The 15177-nt window shown below is 47.2% G+C and overlaps 1 protein-coding gene across 1 annotated transcript in view; it reads right to left on the bottom strand.

Annotated features, from left to right (window-relative positions):
* Positions 1-1141: 1141 nt before the first annotated feature.
* LOC119165648 (neuropeptide receptor 15) overlaps positions 1142-15177 on the bottom strand; it is a 38689-nt gene continuing 24653 nt past the window's right edge. The window contains exons 3-4 of the mRNA XM_037417756.2: positions 4602-4775; positions 1142-1580 (exon numbers count right to left, since the gene is read on the bottom strand). Coding sequence (XP_037273653.2) covers positions 1278-1580; positions 4602-4775 — 477 coding nt within the window. The 3' untranslated portion in view covers positions 1142-1277. The remainder of the gene's footprint in view (positions 1581-4601; positions 4776-15177) is intronic.

The raw sequence follows: 15177 nt of genomic DNA, 5'->3' as shown, positions 1-15177 counted from the left end.
GTTGTTCTTCCCAATTTTGGTGGAATATAAGATTCCTATCTCCTGTGAGACAATACGTCACCTTAAGCCAAGGAATGCACCAGAGAACTGAAACTCCCGCGGGAGATATCCGCCACCAGACACTTAAGTAAAGGATTAAAGTCGCCTCTAATTTAATGTAACTGGGGTACAGTGATGGCGTGAACAACGTGAATAAGTGTTTTTTTTAATAAAACGAGAGCTTCAGCAGGCCGAATTAGTTATGCCTGCACGTTTTACTGTGATGAACATAGAAACAACATTCATAGAAACGAGCACTGGAATTAATAAGAAATCGTCAAGAGCACACAAAACACAGTATAGAAACATCACTTGACTGGCACAATGCGATAATGATCTAGCTCGTCACAGCTCTGAACCGTAAGCGCGCATTCCTAAAATAGTTTAAGAGTTCGTCCACTTTGAAAATCACGAAGTTGAAATGTAACTCTCAAAAATGATTTTTTTTTAGTCTTCAACTTACAAACTTGAGCTTGAAGTTCACCCTGTAACCACGCTCATCACAGTGTACGTACCTAGAAAGTGACATTTTTACAGGCATGCAAAGCTTACAGTGTATTACGCATCAGAGTTTTGTCTTGAACGCCATCTGTAGTTTTGCTTTCTATAAAATGCAGCTCTTCGCTAGCGCAGCGTTGATCTCACACAATACTGTGCGAAATGAAAAGCTCGCTACACGAAACACCATCTGTCACCTCCACATCTGGTAAATGATCGGCTGATAATTGAAGCACCGGTCTAAAAGAAAACGAAACCTGCGAATCTTGTGGCACGAATGAGCCTAGACTATTGAAACATTTCAGTTGGCACTGGCGTTTGTGCTACACGTACTTGTCCTTGAAGAAGCAACGGACCCAGACCCTGACAGTGACAATGCTTCGTGTCGAAGCATCGGATTCAACAACATTCGCTTGCAGCTATCGAGTGTTGCCCAAGACACCAAGTATTGTATTGGCTCTTGTGACACTTCTTCGATCATTTGCTGATCACTTTCTTCCACGTTGACTTCGCTTGAAGAAACAAAAACGCGCAGATCAAAGTCCGCACTGTATGTTCACATTGTCATCCAGTCGGCTTCTCCCGTCACAGTTTTTGTGCAAGCTCCAGAATCTGTACGTATAGGAACACAGTAGATCTGATCCCAGCCTGCCACAGCCGTCCCCTGGTTACCTCACCCACAACGTCACCACTGTTCGTTACACCCACGTCCCGCAACTGAGGACCGGTTTTCGCATACGTCACACCTGCGTGAGCGACGTCTTGCAGGACTGGCCACCGACGCCTCCGCGTGTGATAGGCGACGAGGACCAGCGCCTGGCGTCGCTCTTCTTGTTGGACGACGCCATCCCCGACCCTCGGACCACACGCCTCCTGCGCAAGCCAAGGATGGCCAGGAACTTGGAGCGGAACTTGTGGCTGAACACGCTGTACAACAGTGGATTGCAGGCCGATGACGTGTAGGCCATCATGTTGACGATGATGAGGTACGTCCAGGTCTCCTCGAAACGTTGACTCGAAAGCGTGTTGTACAGAAGCAACACCTGCGTAGAAGCGTTCGAAGGTCAAAGTAAAAAGCGTGTTCATATTTTTTTACAGTTCTTTTTGTTAGAGATACTGTCGTTAAACACAACATTGTCTGTCAAACACCTATGACCTCACGAAATATCCAGTGCCCGTGATAAAATTTTTAGGGCCAAGCTTCTTAAGCTGTGAGTCGTGCGTCCCCGATGTATATAGTAGTCGTGGGTAGCCACCTTTTGTTTAGCCCTTGTAATGCTCGCTAGATGGTGATACTTGTATATGATGAATGTATTATAAAAAGATGCGAGATCGCGGGACTTGGAGTGTCCACTAGACGGACGCATGGACGAAAGCGCGAACGGGCGGCTGAACAGACGGACGGATGGACAGAAGCACAGACGCCCGGAAGGACACATAGACGAACGGACTGACGGACGCACGGACGGAAGTAAGAACAGACGGACGAAAGCATGGACGGATGGACTGATGGACGCTTCGCCCCACTCATCATCATTCACGCCATGGATATGCTGTGATTTTTTTTTTCATTCTCGTAGTGAAGTGCTCGGGGTTTTCAGAATATTTTGATATACATGTCACCTCGCTGTAGGTCGCGCACTGCAACGATCACATTGAGGCAGGGATGGTCCAGTCGTTCACTGTACAGTTTTTTTTTCTTTTTCGTTATATATACAGTCGTTGCAAGAACATGCGGGCGTATAAAATACTTTAAAAAATGTTTCAGTACTGCTGTAGCAATGCAGTGTCTGGATGCTCGGAATGTTTTAACGCAAACCAGCATATAAGACTCGGGCGACCCCGTAAATCAAGGCATAAGAGAAAAACCTGCTAACCGTAAAAGTATACAAACTGGTGTACACTACTAACAGATTCGAAGGTGACGTCACATTTTAAAATTGGAATATATCTGTTGGAATGAGCAGTTTCTCGGAACAACCCCGTCATGTTAAGAATCATGTTGGCTCTGATCTTTGAATTCGAAGTGAAATTACGCGAATACGATCCCGAATGAAGATGGTGGAAGCAAAATTATGTGCTTTACTTAGCCCTAAACTGTCCTGTTTCAGTTCGTGAGTACTGTACTTACAAGACAGAGGTAGTAATAAAAAAAAGGGCAGCATAACGATATTTTGACTGACTGCACCCCCTCGTGAATCGGCACTGAATGTGCCAGCACTTGTATTGCACGCACAGGGCAATGCCAGACAATGCGTGACAGTCAAGGGACGCTTCCACCCCTTGGAAGTGGGAGAGCCAGAAAATTACACTAATTCAAGAAGCTTGAATTATGAGCATTAACAAAATATTTACAGTACTCTAAACTTGGCATAAACGGTGCTACGGCGTGACAAAGAAAGAAGCGACGGAACCAATTGCTGACTGACAACAGGGAGTTTTCACTTCGCCGCAATGTGATATACACTCTCGAAAAAAAGGAAAAATTTAACAGAAGAATATCATGAGATTTATGATGACGTACTCCTATTTTCTGGGAAATCGTATGCGCTGGTCAAAGAGGCCGTTGCCCAAACGATTGGTTGCGATGGCATGCAGACAACATGAAGAACGCGACAAGCAGTAAACTTACCCTACATTGTGCAAAATATGGATCCTCACCACGCTTCGACCAAACAAAAATACGAAAAAAAATGCAAGAACCAGAGCATCAGGGAAATCTACGAGGCCCACGTGATCCATATGTGCAATGAATCATCTGTTCCAATGGCTTCTATATTCCTGCTCAAGATATAACATCATTATCTAGGCCATTGGAGATAATCTTCGCGCACGTGCAGTTAACAGAGCTGTCGTTATATATTTTGTTCATTTTTTTCCGAGAGCATATAATCTGCTGCGGCGAAATAAAAACTTGTTGGCAGTCAGCGCTCGGTTCTGTGCTCTCGTTCTTTGCCCCTTTGTAGCACTGTTCATTCGAAGTTCCGTATGGTATCATCAAGCCTGCATTCACGCTTTATAAGAGTCTATTCTTGGTTGCATTGGCCACAAGAAGAGTATATTCTTGCAGCTCAGCGGCTGCATTATCGATGGAGGCGAAAATGCTGTAGGCCCGTGTGCTCAGATTTGGGTGTACGTTAAAGAACCCCAGGTGGTCGAAATTTTCGGAGCCCTGCCCTACGGCCGCTCTCATAATTATATAGTGTTTTTGGGACGTTAAGCCCCACATATCAATCAAGAATATATTCTTGGTTGCATTGGTCGGGCTTGGGGATAAAGCTTTGTAGCTTTTTAACTAAAAGGCATGGTTCTAACTGCAATTAGCAACTTTTATTTTAAGAACCGCACATTTAAGCAATTTGTTGAAAGGTTCAATATAAACGTATATGCATCCGTGTACGCCCACACTGCGGTAGCTTTGCGGGAGCTACTTTTTAATGATGCTGGAGCATATATTAAGTCCCAGCACATCTGAAACCGAACTCATATATGAAAATTAAGGCTGTTTCCTGCGTTTAATCGGAAACAGCATTGAAGATATTGCTTCACAGTTCTGCCACGCTATCGCCTTTTTTCTCTTTTAGTTTCTATCTTCACAAGCTAAGTACATCACTGGACTTGCACTCAGCTGGATGTTCCGACCTGTTTATCACTCTTCGATGTTTCTCTGTAATTTTTACAATAAAGGGACCTCATTATTCACCCGTCCATAGATAGTCAGCACGGACCATTTTAGCCCCGCCGCGGTGGTCTAGTGGCTAAGGTACTCAGCTGCTGACCCGCAGGGCGCGAGTTCGAATCCCGGCTGCGGTGGCTGCATTTCCGATGGATGCGGAAATGTTGTAGGCCCGTGTGCTCAGATTTGGGTGCACGTTAAAGAACCCCAGGTGGTCTAAATTTCCGGAGCCCTCCACAACGGCGTCTCTCATAATCATATAGTGGTTTTGGGACGTTAAACCCCACATATCAATCAAGCAATCAACGGACCATTTTATATTATCTTATGCATGTCTAAACGTTCGTTGGGCTAATTGTAAAGTGGCGCTAATATGTGTAGTCCTTACCTGATGCGGCGAGAAGCTGATGAAGTAGACGGTGACTCCAGCCACCAGCATTTTGATGACGCCGCGACGGGCCTTGACTGACCGCGCGTACTTTTCCCGACCCACGGCTGGAGCCATGGAGCGGAACGACTCGGCGCTGAACAGCCGGAGGCCCACGATTGTGTACAACACGCACTGTACGAAAAATACAAAACGAGAAACCCGCTTCATCAATTGTAATTTAATTATTTTGTTTTAATTATTTAAAACTGTGAGCCAACATAGAACATACGATTGTGAACCATGAGTATACGCGCAGGTACATTTCGCAAACGAATAGCACCAAAAATAGTTGTGCCACTTAGTACAATGCTTTATGCGACAAATTTGTCTACATAGAGCAAAAAAGAGATCTTTTTTTTAGTTTTATATAAGTAAACTTTAGGGATATGCAAAACTAGCATTACAAGAGTGAAGTCATCAAAGCATAAATACAGTAATTTCAAGCGGTTGCACACAAAAAAGAGCTATTTCGTTTTAGCGCTGAAGGCCTTCAATCACACAACGTTCATGCATGTATGTGGTGGAGTGTTCTAGGCGCATACCACAAATAAAAAAGTTGAAATCTTACTTTTAGCTGCGACGCAGTCTGATGTACTCAACGAGAACATTTTCGTGGACGGCAACTAAAAATTCCAAAATTTTAATTAACGATCATGCAACCAGCGTTTGTGAAAGCGTAAGTAATAATTCAGAATGACGCGCTTAATAATCAAGAGAGAAAGTTGGAGGGAGGGGGCCAGCTAACAGATTATGCTAACCGTAAATTGTAGCCACGCCTTCCGCCACAGTAATTAATGACTTCCCGGAAAATCGCTGTTAGCATTTTCTGACTCACCTGCAGCTAAAGTTGTCTTTAATTTACCTTTTTGCTCGGCTTAGCTGATCGCAGCGTCTTTCGAAATGCCTTGGTCAACTATGCATCGTATGCTAGATTTCATCGATCGCTACTTGAGGTTAGTTTTATTCTTCGTTTGTTACATGTAAAAACCGATAAAGGGAATCCTGAGTGATCGTCCCGCCAAATTAAATGCGCGCAGTCATATAACTGCTCCTTTCAAATCTCGAAGAAAACTTACCAGGCGTCGTCATTATTTTTTTGTTAATACAGATAACTACAAATCACTTTAGACAAGCGGGCAAACAGCAGATTAGTAGTTGCTTAGCTTGATTCCTCCATGAGGCAGGCATCACTAGCGCGTAAAACGAATATAAATTGGCTGTTATAAAGGTATGCCAACCACTTATTCAAATAATGAATTTGCGGTACGGGTCGCAGTATAGGAATTCTTGTCCCTGAGTAGGCTGAGTAGAATTCCTATACTGCGACCTGTAGAGGAAAAAAAAATCAGTTGAAAATGTAGCACCTATAACTTTTATCAGCCAATTTATACTCGTGATACGAGCAAGTGATATGCGCTTCCTGCAGGATTCAAGCTGAACGACTACTAATCTGCTGATCGTGCACTTGTAGAAAGTGATTCTTTGTTATCTGTAATAACAAAAAAAAATGATGAAGACGTCTGGTAAGTCGAATGCACTCTCAATCAGTTTTGGGGCGACATTAATTTTGAGCTATTCATATCATCACTGTGCGACGATAGGTGGTAGTTGTGGGTGACACTGAGCTCCATCATTTATAAAACACTATTTAGTGGAGACTAAATACAACGGCAGTTAATTTGTGCTGCAGATTTCACGCACGTGCATTGATATCCACGCCCCGCTGGTATTTCGTTCCGATAAACATGTCATGCAAATTATCAAGGTAAAGTTTGCCTATTGAAATATGTATCTTAACACAAATGATTAGACAATAAGGTAAGTTTTTCTAATCAGACGATTAGGCATATCGAATTTCAATGCAAGTGATTTCAACCGCATCGAGGTGACTACAAGTACGCTTTACGCTGGACAACAGGTAAGTTCTGAAAAATCGTGTATTGCCCTAAAAATCCTCTTGTATGGACAGCAATCATTTAATCAGAGTAAAAGCCCCGCCGTGGTGGTCTAGTGGCTAGGGTACTCGGCTGCTGACCCGCAGGTCGCGGGATCGAATCCCGGCTGCGGCGGCTGCATTTTAGATGAAGGCGACAATGCTGTAGGCCCGTGTGCTCAGATTTGGGTGCACGTTAAAGAACGCAAGGTGGTCAAAATTGCCGGAGCCCTAGACTACGGCGTCTCTCATAAGAATATGGTAATTTTGGGACGCTGAAGCCCACATATTAATCAAGTCATCAAAGTGAGAGATTGCATTGGCTCCTTAGAATTATCGCGTTTCATCGCTGGACGAGTAGACAGAGCAGTTGAGATGACTATGCAACACTTATAGCTGGATAAAAATACTAAACACATGTCTAACCTTTATTCAGGACCTAAACGCCACCTTGGAGACCCGTGCGCACATTACAATGCAGAAAGGGTGATTAGGCTACGAGAAGGAGACCGCAGAACATCCACATCTTCCTAGCTTAAGTTTACGCTAAAGTGAGAACGGAGAAAAGTGTCCGAATGGTGAACTTTTCTTCTGTAGAAGTCTTGCTCACGCATAGAAATGCATTTATTATTGCACGACAGAATATGTGCGGCGCTGGTTGACACGAGCGCATCACCTTAGCCCCCCCCCCCCTTCTACTTTCTTTGTAATATATGCCTCTAAAGAGAGGTTTGAAGGCGCCGTCTATTTCCTCGCTGATACGAACAATATAGCGAAGAAAACTTCGGGAAGAGAAAAGCACTGATGCATTCAGGAGTTCCTCCGACTACAGTTCATGGGTCGCAACAGATGCCCTACAAGTATCCATATTAGCGGAGCAGAACACCAATGTCTGAAGTAGCCAATGGAAAAAAAGGATGAAAAAAACAGAAAGATCACGACAAGGTACAGCACATAGCGTAACAAAAGAAAGTGCCGGCTAATCATTCAAATACAGACAAATTGACGTTTCGTAGCCACCACGGGCTGTAGCGATCAACCTATGCCCTGACCCAGCGGGTCATTCGCCACGCCGGATTAGTGCCAAAAGGACAGTATCGCCACGGCTATACGGAGGAAGCAACAGAGGCCGGCCCCACGAGACGGCGCCTACTGATTGACAGCGGCGCCAACGGGGTGGAATGTCGCCAAAGAGGGTTTTGGAGCCGCCGCTCTATCTCCCGCCTGCGCCAGCCACGCATCGTTAGCGCGTTAACCGGCAGACGACGACGGCGCTGGTCAAAGGGCTCTCCCCAGAGGAATCCACGAACCGGGCACCTCTCGAAAGAGCGGCGCTTCTTTAATCCATTGTCAAGTAGCCGACCGGCTGACTGCCTATGCCCGTCAGGCATTGTCCCGGAGTACGAGACGTAGTGTCGCCAAGATCCCGCGACGCCACCAAGAGGACAACAGGGACGGCGTCCTCCTGGGGGAGACCGCGGCGGCTGCCGCGGATCGCTTCGCTAATTGAGCGAACAAAATCGGCGGACCCTCTGAAGTAGGCGGCCAGGATCGTGGGCACTCTCGACTAAAGGCTCACACACGACGAGGAAGAGCCCTGCTGGCGCCACCAAAGTGCAGTGTTCACGTGGACCTTGCATGCTCGCCCCCCCCCTCACCTGTGTGTGCGTGATTGGCGGTCGACTCGTAGAAGAGGAGCCCGACAGGGCATAAAACGACGCGGCAGAGTGCTGGACGTCGCTATGAACTACGTAAAGTTCAACCACCACGCTCGTGGTTTGTGAAACCACTATTTCTTCTCTTCTCTTCTGTCATCTCGACAACTCCCTGTAAAGATGTAAATAAATCCCTTAAGTTTGCTCAAAGCTCTCCCCTGGTCCTTGGCTCGACGGAGCGACGGCGATCGGCCCCGCTACCCGCAGACTGCGGTCGCCGCGACGCGCTACAACTGGTTGGCACCGGTGGGATGCCATCATCAGCGACCTTCCTTCCCATCCGTAACAGCTGGTTGGCAGCAGTGGGATGCCTTCAGCGACCTTCCTTCTGAACCGCTACAACAACTGGATGGCAAGCGGTTGGATGTGAGCCTGGAGGACGGAGAAGGAACAACACGCCGAGATCATGGAGACTGGCAGCTGTGGACTGGTGAGTGCTGGCTTTGGTTTTTTGGTTGCCAGGCTGATAAGATAGAAGTGCAATCTTTTCGCTGGTAGAGGCTACCACAGAAGCAGTTGTTTACGGAACTTCTGGGTAGAGAGTGAGCTGCACCACACTAGTTCTCTGTCATGGATTGGAAGCGTTTGTTAAAGAGTCAGCTCCTGATTCTGGGGAAAAAGCTGGGAGCAGAAGTAGATGTGGGGATGAAGAAACACGCAATTGTTGGCGCTATCGAGGGCTTGAATCTGACCAGTGAAGATATTAAAGAAACGTGGAACGAGATTCAAAAGCAACAGGAACAGGAGCGCGAGAAAAAGCGTGAGGAACAGGAGCGTCAGGAAAGGCGAGAGCAAGAGAGAGAGCAGTGGAAGGAAACCCTAAAGGTAAAACTGGAAGAGACAAGAAGATCAATACAGTGCCTTAGATGGTCTCAAGTAAATTCGAGGATCCATCCATTCGAAGAGGACGAGGATATAGAGAGTTACCTAACCTCTTACGAGAATGTTTGCACAGACCTAGGGCTCGACGAAGACTATTGGTCTATCGCCTTATTGAGTGTCTTTCCATGCGACTTAATTGGTAGAATAGGGTACCTTTCCGAGGACGAGTTCAACAGTTACAATGTAGCTAAGGCAGCCTTACTGCGGTGCTTCGGCATCAGAGTTGACAGAAAGCAAATTGAGTGCAAGCTCATGAACGCTCCGTTGAAGAACACGCGGCGGTGTGCTGGTATTAAAACCAAGCCTGAGAGGGGTCCGCGTGTCTCTCATAGCACCAAGGTGAATAGTGAGAGCAAATGGGAGATAGAAAAACGGGAGCGAGGTGAAGAGCTTGAGCGAGCACTCAGCCTAGATATTGAACTGTCGGAACAAAAAGTCGAGGCAACGCGGTGGAAGATTCAGCCATCCGCAAGTGTAGCGCACGAGAAGTGCGAGGTGCAGCCCAGAGCTTTAGAGAAGGCTAGCACGTGTGAACGTTGCAGCGGATTCAAAGGCGAATCGAGTTTGAGTGCTGCGAATGAAGCTGCGCTGAGTAGAGAGGCCGACGAAGGCCAGAGCGAGTGCGACGAGGTGCTTTGCCAGTTAACTGTTAGCGAAACAGCTAGAATAGCTGTAGAGAATCTGGAACAGACCTCAACTGTGTTTGTCGCGGCGGTGGATCTTGCAAATGAGGTCGAAGTAGGCAAGAACACCGGAGAAGGCTCAGAAGCAGCGAGCGTAGAGAAGGGTATCAGTGCAGTTGCAGACAGCTCTCAGGAAGGCGAGCAAGATTTTTCGAAGGGAAACAGCTGCATTGTTCCTGAGTGTGTTAACCAGTCTGCCGGTCTAGAGGGTGAGAATAAAGATGACCAGGGCGAAAATCATTTAGACCGCGCGACTGAGACAGCTGACGAAAGCTGTGAGAGGGTTCACGAGTGTGAGATGCGATCGGGAGGCTCGGAAGTGACACGCAAAAAGCGGCGCAGACGAAAGAGACGTCGCAAATCCGCGAGAAAGACGAACAGTACTACGCGTGTAAAAGAAGGCGCAAAACCTGTCAGCGTAGCAAATAAGAGCTTGGCAGCAGCGTCAAAATTACATTGCATGCGTCCGAGCGACCGGACGAAAAGTAAGAGGAAAGCGGGTTCGCGAATGGAATTGCGTGGAGAGCGCCGGTCTTTCCGTTCTATCCACAGAACGTTTCAGGGCGCACCTGAGTACAGCGTTAGCACAGGTGAATCGGCCAGACAAGGCGACAGAGCCAAGAAATCAAAGTGCCGAAACACTGTGGCAGGTGGTGCAGATGCACCCTTGAGCTGTAAAACCACTGATAACTCAACCTGCAACGAATTTCCAAGCGGTGCAGGACAGGTCGGTCGCAGACGTCGCCGGAAACGAGAGAGGCGTACGCGAGCGACAAAGCGAAGGGGTGAAAGAGGGGGCAATCAGCAGGGCGAGCGGCCCAAGAGTAGGTTACGAGCCAGTTCAAAGAAAGGTCCTTTGTGGCGTAAAGTAAGGTTCCAACGGCGGAAGGGTAGGCCCCAGCGCGCATCCCCGCGACGGAATGTACGCAGGAGATTTAAAGCTTTGCGGGAACGGGATTGTAGAAGGGGTCCTAGAGGAAAAGGAAAAGCCACAATAGCTAAGCACCACACGCGAGCTAGCCCAAAGAAGGCATGGCCACTCTGTCCCACGCATCGCTCCGGTCCCCTACGCCGAACTGACAGAAGCCCACCAAAATCGCGAATGAGGCGTAACGCTGCAGTTCAGCTTGTTGCTCGTGCACGTTGTCGTCTTGCGCGTTTTCGGAGTCGAAGACCACGACCGCCGCGTGTACGGCTGAAAGGGGAGCGACAGCTGTAGGCTGGAGAGTCGGACACCGGAGTTTTTTTTTTTTTTTGGAAACATACTTGTTTGGTTATATTTGGTTTTAAAGTGGTGTTCCTGTGTCCTCTCCACAGCTAGTTTGCTTGGATACTTTTTCTTCCCTCTAGATTTTGTTTGCGCATAAGCTTTGTCAAAATTTCGAGTTGAATTGTTAAGCGTTATGCGGAAGCAGTGACCCGCGTCGGTCAACCGACTGCTTCGAAATTAGTTTTTCTTTGAGAAAACAAAAATCGCAAATGAAGATTGGTACGCCCGCTAGTTTTGAAATCGCGGTAGCGTAGTCGAGCGGCGCCGGAGTTTCTATGCTTAGTGCCCTTTAGTTAAGCGCGGCATCGCATGCCGTCTTCAATAGAGTAAATGAGCAATGTTTGAGAAGGTTTTAGAATAAAACCAAACAAAAGCAATTTTCGAAATGCTCATGGGGAGAAACATTCGGTACACGAGTTTTAGCGCAAAATTAACGCCTGTTTTGTTACGCACTCCTGACGTGTACATCAAGTGTGATTGTTCCTTGCGTTTGTTCCTTGAGAAAATTCACGTTCAGATGAGGGTTTAAGGATACCTAGGTGAGAGAGATATCGCCTATGGTTAGGTGCGTGTGGGTATGCTAGCGCTCTTTGGATGAGAGTAAGATGTCATGCTAGAGCGCACAGCAAAGTCTTGTGCGTTCTTTAAAACCATGGGCTGACATGAAACTACATTCAGCAAATAAGCGTGTTAGTATACGAAATTGCATTACCCTTTGTTATTTTGGTATGTGCTCAGGGATCAGTTGAATTCTTTAGCTGAGCGTCGTGTTATACGGAACGTTGAGGGACGTTTTGCCGTAATGATTTAAGGGGTAATTGGAGTAATCGAAATTTTTAGCTATGAGCAAGAGTATTAGTATGGTTGCCATTTAAAAGAACAAAAAAAAGCGTAGGTGCATTGTGGCACATCTGAAAGACCGGCCTGGTTGCCGAAAACTCATTGCCGGCGCTTGCTGGTTCTAGTGGTTGGTCTTTGTGGTTTCAGTGGTGTTGGGAGACTGCAGTTACTGTGATCTCTCCCGTCGAGCAGCTGATACTACCCGACGTCCGAGATCTTCCCGTCGGCGGAGGAGCTGTAGCGATCAACCGATGCCCTGACCCAGCGGGTCATTCGCCACGCCGGATTAGTGCCAAAAGGACAGTATCGCCACGGCTATACAGAGGAAGCAACAGAGGCCGGCCCCACGAGACGGCGCCTACTGATTGACAGCGGCGCCAATGGGGTGGAATGTCGCCAAAGAGGGTTTTGAAGCCGCCGCTCTATCTCCCGCCTGCGCCAGCCACGCATCGTTAGCGCGTTAACCGGCAGACGACGACGGCGCTGGTCAAAGGGCTCTTCCCAGAGGAATCCACGAACCGGGCACCTCTCGAAAGAGCGGCGCTTCTTTAATCCATTGTCAAGTAGCCGACCGGCTGACTGCCTATGCCCGCCAGCCATTGTCTCGGAGTACGAGACGTAGTGTCGCCAAGATCCCGCGACGCCACCAAGAGGACAACAGGGACGGCGTCCTCCTGGGGGAGACCGCGGCGGCTGCCGCGCATCGCCCCGTTAATTGAGCGAAGAAAATCGGCGGACCCTCTGAAGTAGGCGGCCAGGATCGTGGGCACTCTCGACTAAAGGCTCACACACGACGAGGAAGAGCCTTGCTGGCGCCACCAAAGTGCAGTGTTCACGTGGACCTTGCATGCTCGCCCCCATTCACCTGTGTGTGCGTGATTGGTGGTCGACTCGTAGAGGAGGAGCCCGACAGGGCATAAAACGACGCGGCAGAGTGCTGGACGTCGCTCTGAACTACGTAAAGTTCAACCACCACGCTCGTGGTTTGTGAAACCACTAGTTCTTCTCTTCTCTTCTGTCATCTCGACAACTCCCTGTAAAGATGTAAATAAATCCGTTAAGTTTGCTCAAAGCTCTCCCCTGGTCCTTGGCTCGACGGAGCGACGGCGATCGGCCCCGCTACCCGCAGACTGCGGTCGCAGCGACGCGCAACAGGGCGTCTTGTTCACTATGACAGAAATGTGTTTGAGTGGCGGTGGTTATATAGGTTTTATGATGTAGCATGAGCATCGAGTGTATGTCGGTGGTATATGTCTGAATGGGAAGGGGGTTTGAATGAAGCCTTGCAGATTTCAGATGAAACCTTGCCCCCGATAAACGCTTGATGCATACGCCACATTATGCAACCTACGCAACCACTGCTACTCAAAACATTTCCTTCATTGCAAACAAGGCACGCTTTGTGGCTTATATAAACGTCCTTTCAGTTTCACCTAAATGACTTGTCAACGTTCTGTCTTTCTGCCAGTAATTTTACCGATTAGACGGGCTTCCGTCAAAACAAGGTGATTAACTGGGCTAGTTGCTGCATGTGGATTTCGATAAAAACCAGCGGGAAACAGGAAGCATATAGAAAGAAAACGACGGCGCAAGCTGCCATTTACAAGTAATCAAATCGTGCTTGAAGGAAAGAAGAATAAACTTAAACGCTCACTTTTTTTTGTTCGACAGAACGATAGTGAGAGTTAACAGACAATAGAGGAGGAGGAAGAAAAGGAAGGAAAGGCAGGCCGGTCAACCAGACACGCATCCGGATTGCTATCTACGCTGGGGGAGATTAAGGGGTGAAAAGAGAGATAGAAAGAAGAGACCGTAAAAAAAAACACGTGAACAACTACACCACTGCGTTCGATAGTACCGGATGCCATACTTAAGGAGATAATGCCAAGGAAAGTATAGGGAGGCTATTAGTATTATTTGTAATGTAAACGTGAAGAATGAAAAAAAAAGAATGAGAGGTTAACGTGCCACTGGTAGGTACCGAGCCTGCAACCTTCGAATAACGCGACCGGCGCTCTACTAACTGAGCTACAGCGGCGGTCATCTCTGCGTCCCCATTATAGGGTATGTATGCGAATTTTGTTCCGGAGAGTGTCAGTCAGCGCCGCCAGTTGCGTGTGGAACACTTTGTGCTTGTTGGTGCCACGTAGCGCGTGATCCTACTACGAGCTGGTAGCTGACCAATAGTTCCTCACATAATACTAGCACAAGGCATCAAGTCTGGCAGAACAAGACGCTCACTAAGAATTAAGGAAAGAAGTGTAAATACAGATTATTGTTGAGAACAGACAATCATGCAAAGGAAAGTATAGTGAATGTTACGAGTAGTACTTGTAATGTAAATGTGTTTAAAGAAAGAAACGAAAACGAAGAGCGTATAGTTGAAAGCAAAACCTATACCCGCCAGCCACCACGTTGTGCATGCGTGAAGCAGACATGCATAATATTAAAGAAATATTAAAAAGCTATTACGGCGTCTAGCAAGCTGGTCTCCAAACCAGACAGAAGTATCAACGTGTCATTAACAAGTTTTTTTAGGGGCGAAGCTCTTTAAGGCGTGGGCTGTGCATCCCCTATATGTAGCCACCTCTCGTTTAGTTCTTGCAGTGTTCACTAGATTGTGGTGCCATCCCCTGTATGTTAGAGTTACTCTATATGCTACCTAGCATATAGGTAGCATATACAGTAACTCTACTGTACGTAGCCACCTCTCGTTTAGTTCTTGCAGTGTTCATTAAATCACAGTACCGGTACTTGTAGCTCATGATGAAAAGATACAAGATGTTATAAACTAGATGGCGGTACTTGTAGTTGATAATGAAAGGCGAGATGTTATAAAGTAGGAATGACGCCACATATGGCGCTTGTCATTGGTGGAAGGCAATCGTTCAATTTAGTGCGGCGACGTACGCTAGGGGGAGCATTGTAATAAAATCGAGTGGGCAAAATGTACGATGGATTTATGGTTTACCAGGTTTACCTCCGGAGTTTCGCCCACGCATCATCATTCCCTTCGTAAAATGGCGGCACTTTTTTTCCTCTTTTTAATGTAGTTCATTGTAATTTTAGGTGGAAAAAAAGACGAACACCCAGAGGGAAACTTCGGACGCATTGTACGTCAAGAAAGAAGGAAACAACTGCATCAGTGACATGTCGGTCCACATGTCTGGTAAGCAGGAGAACTTTCTGGATGTCATGATAACTCATTGAG

The sequence above is a fragment of the Rhipicephalus microplus genome, chromosome 1 (genome assembly GCF_043290135.1).
Source record: "Rhipicephalus microplus isolate Deutch F79 chromosome 1, USDA_Rmic, whole genome shotgun sequence".
NCBI classification, from domain to species: Eukaryota; Metazoa; Arthropoda; class Arachnida; order Ixodida; family Ixodidae; genus Rhipicephalus; species Rhipicephalus microplus.
This window is presented reverse-complemented; position numbering and strand designations above follow the sequence as displayed.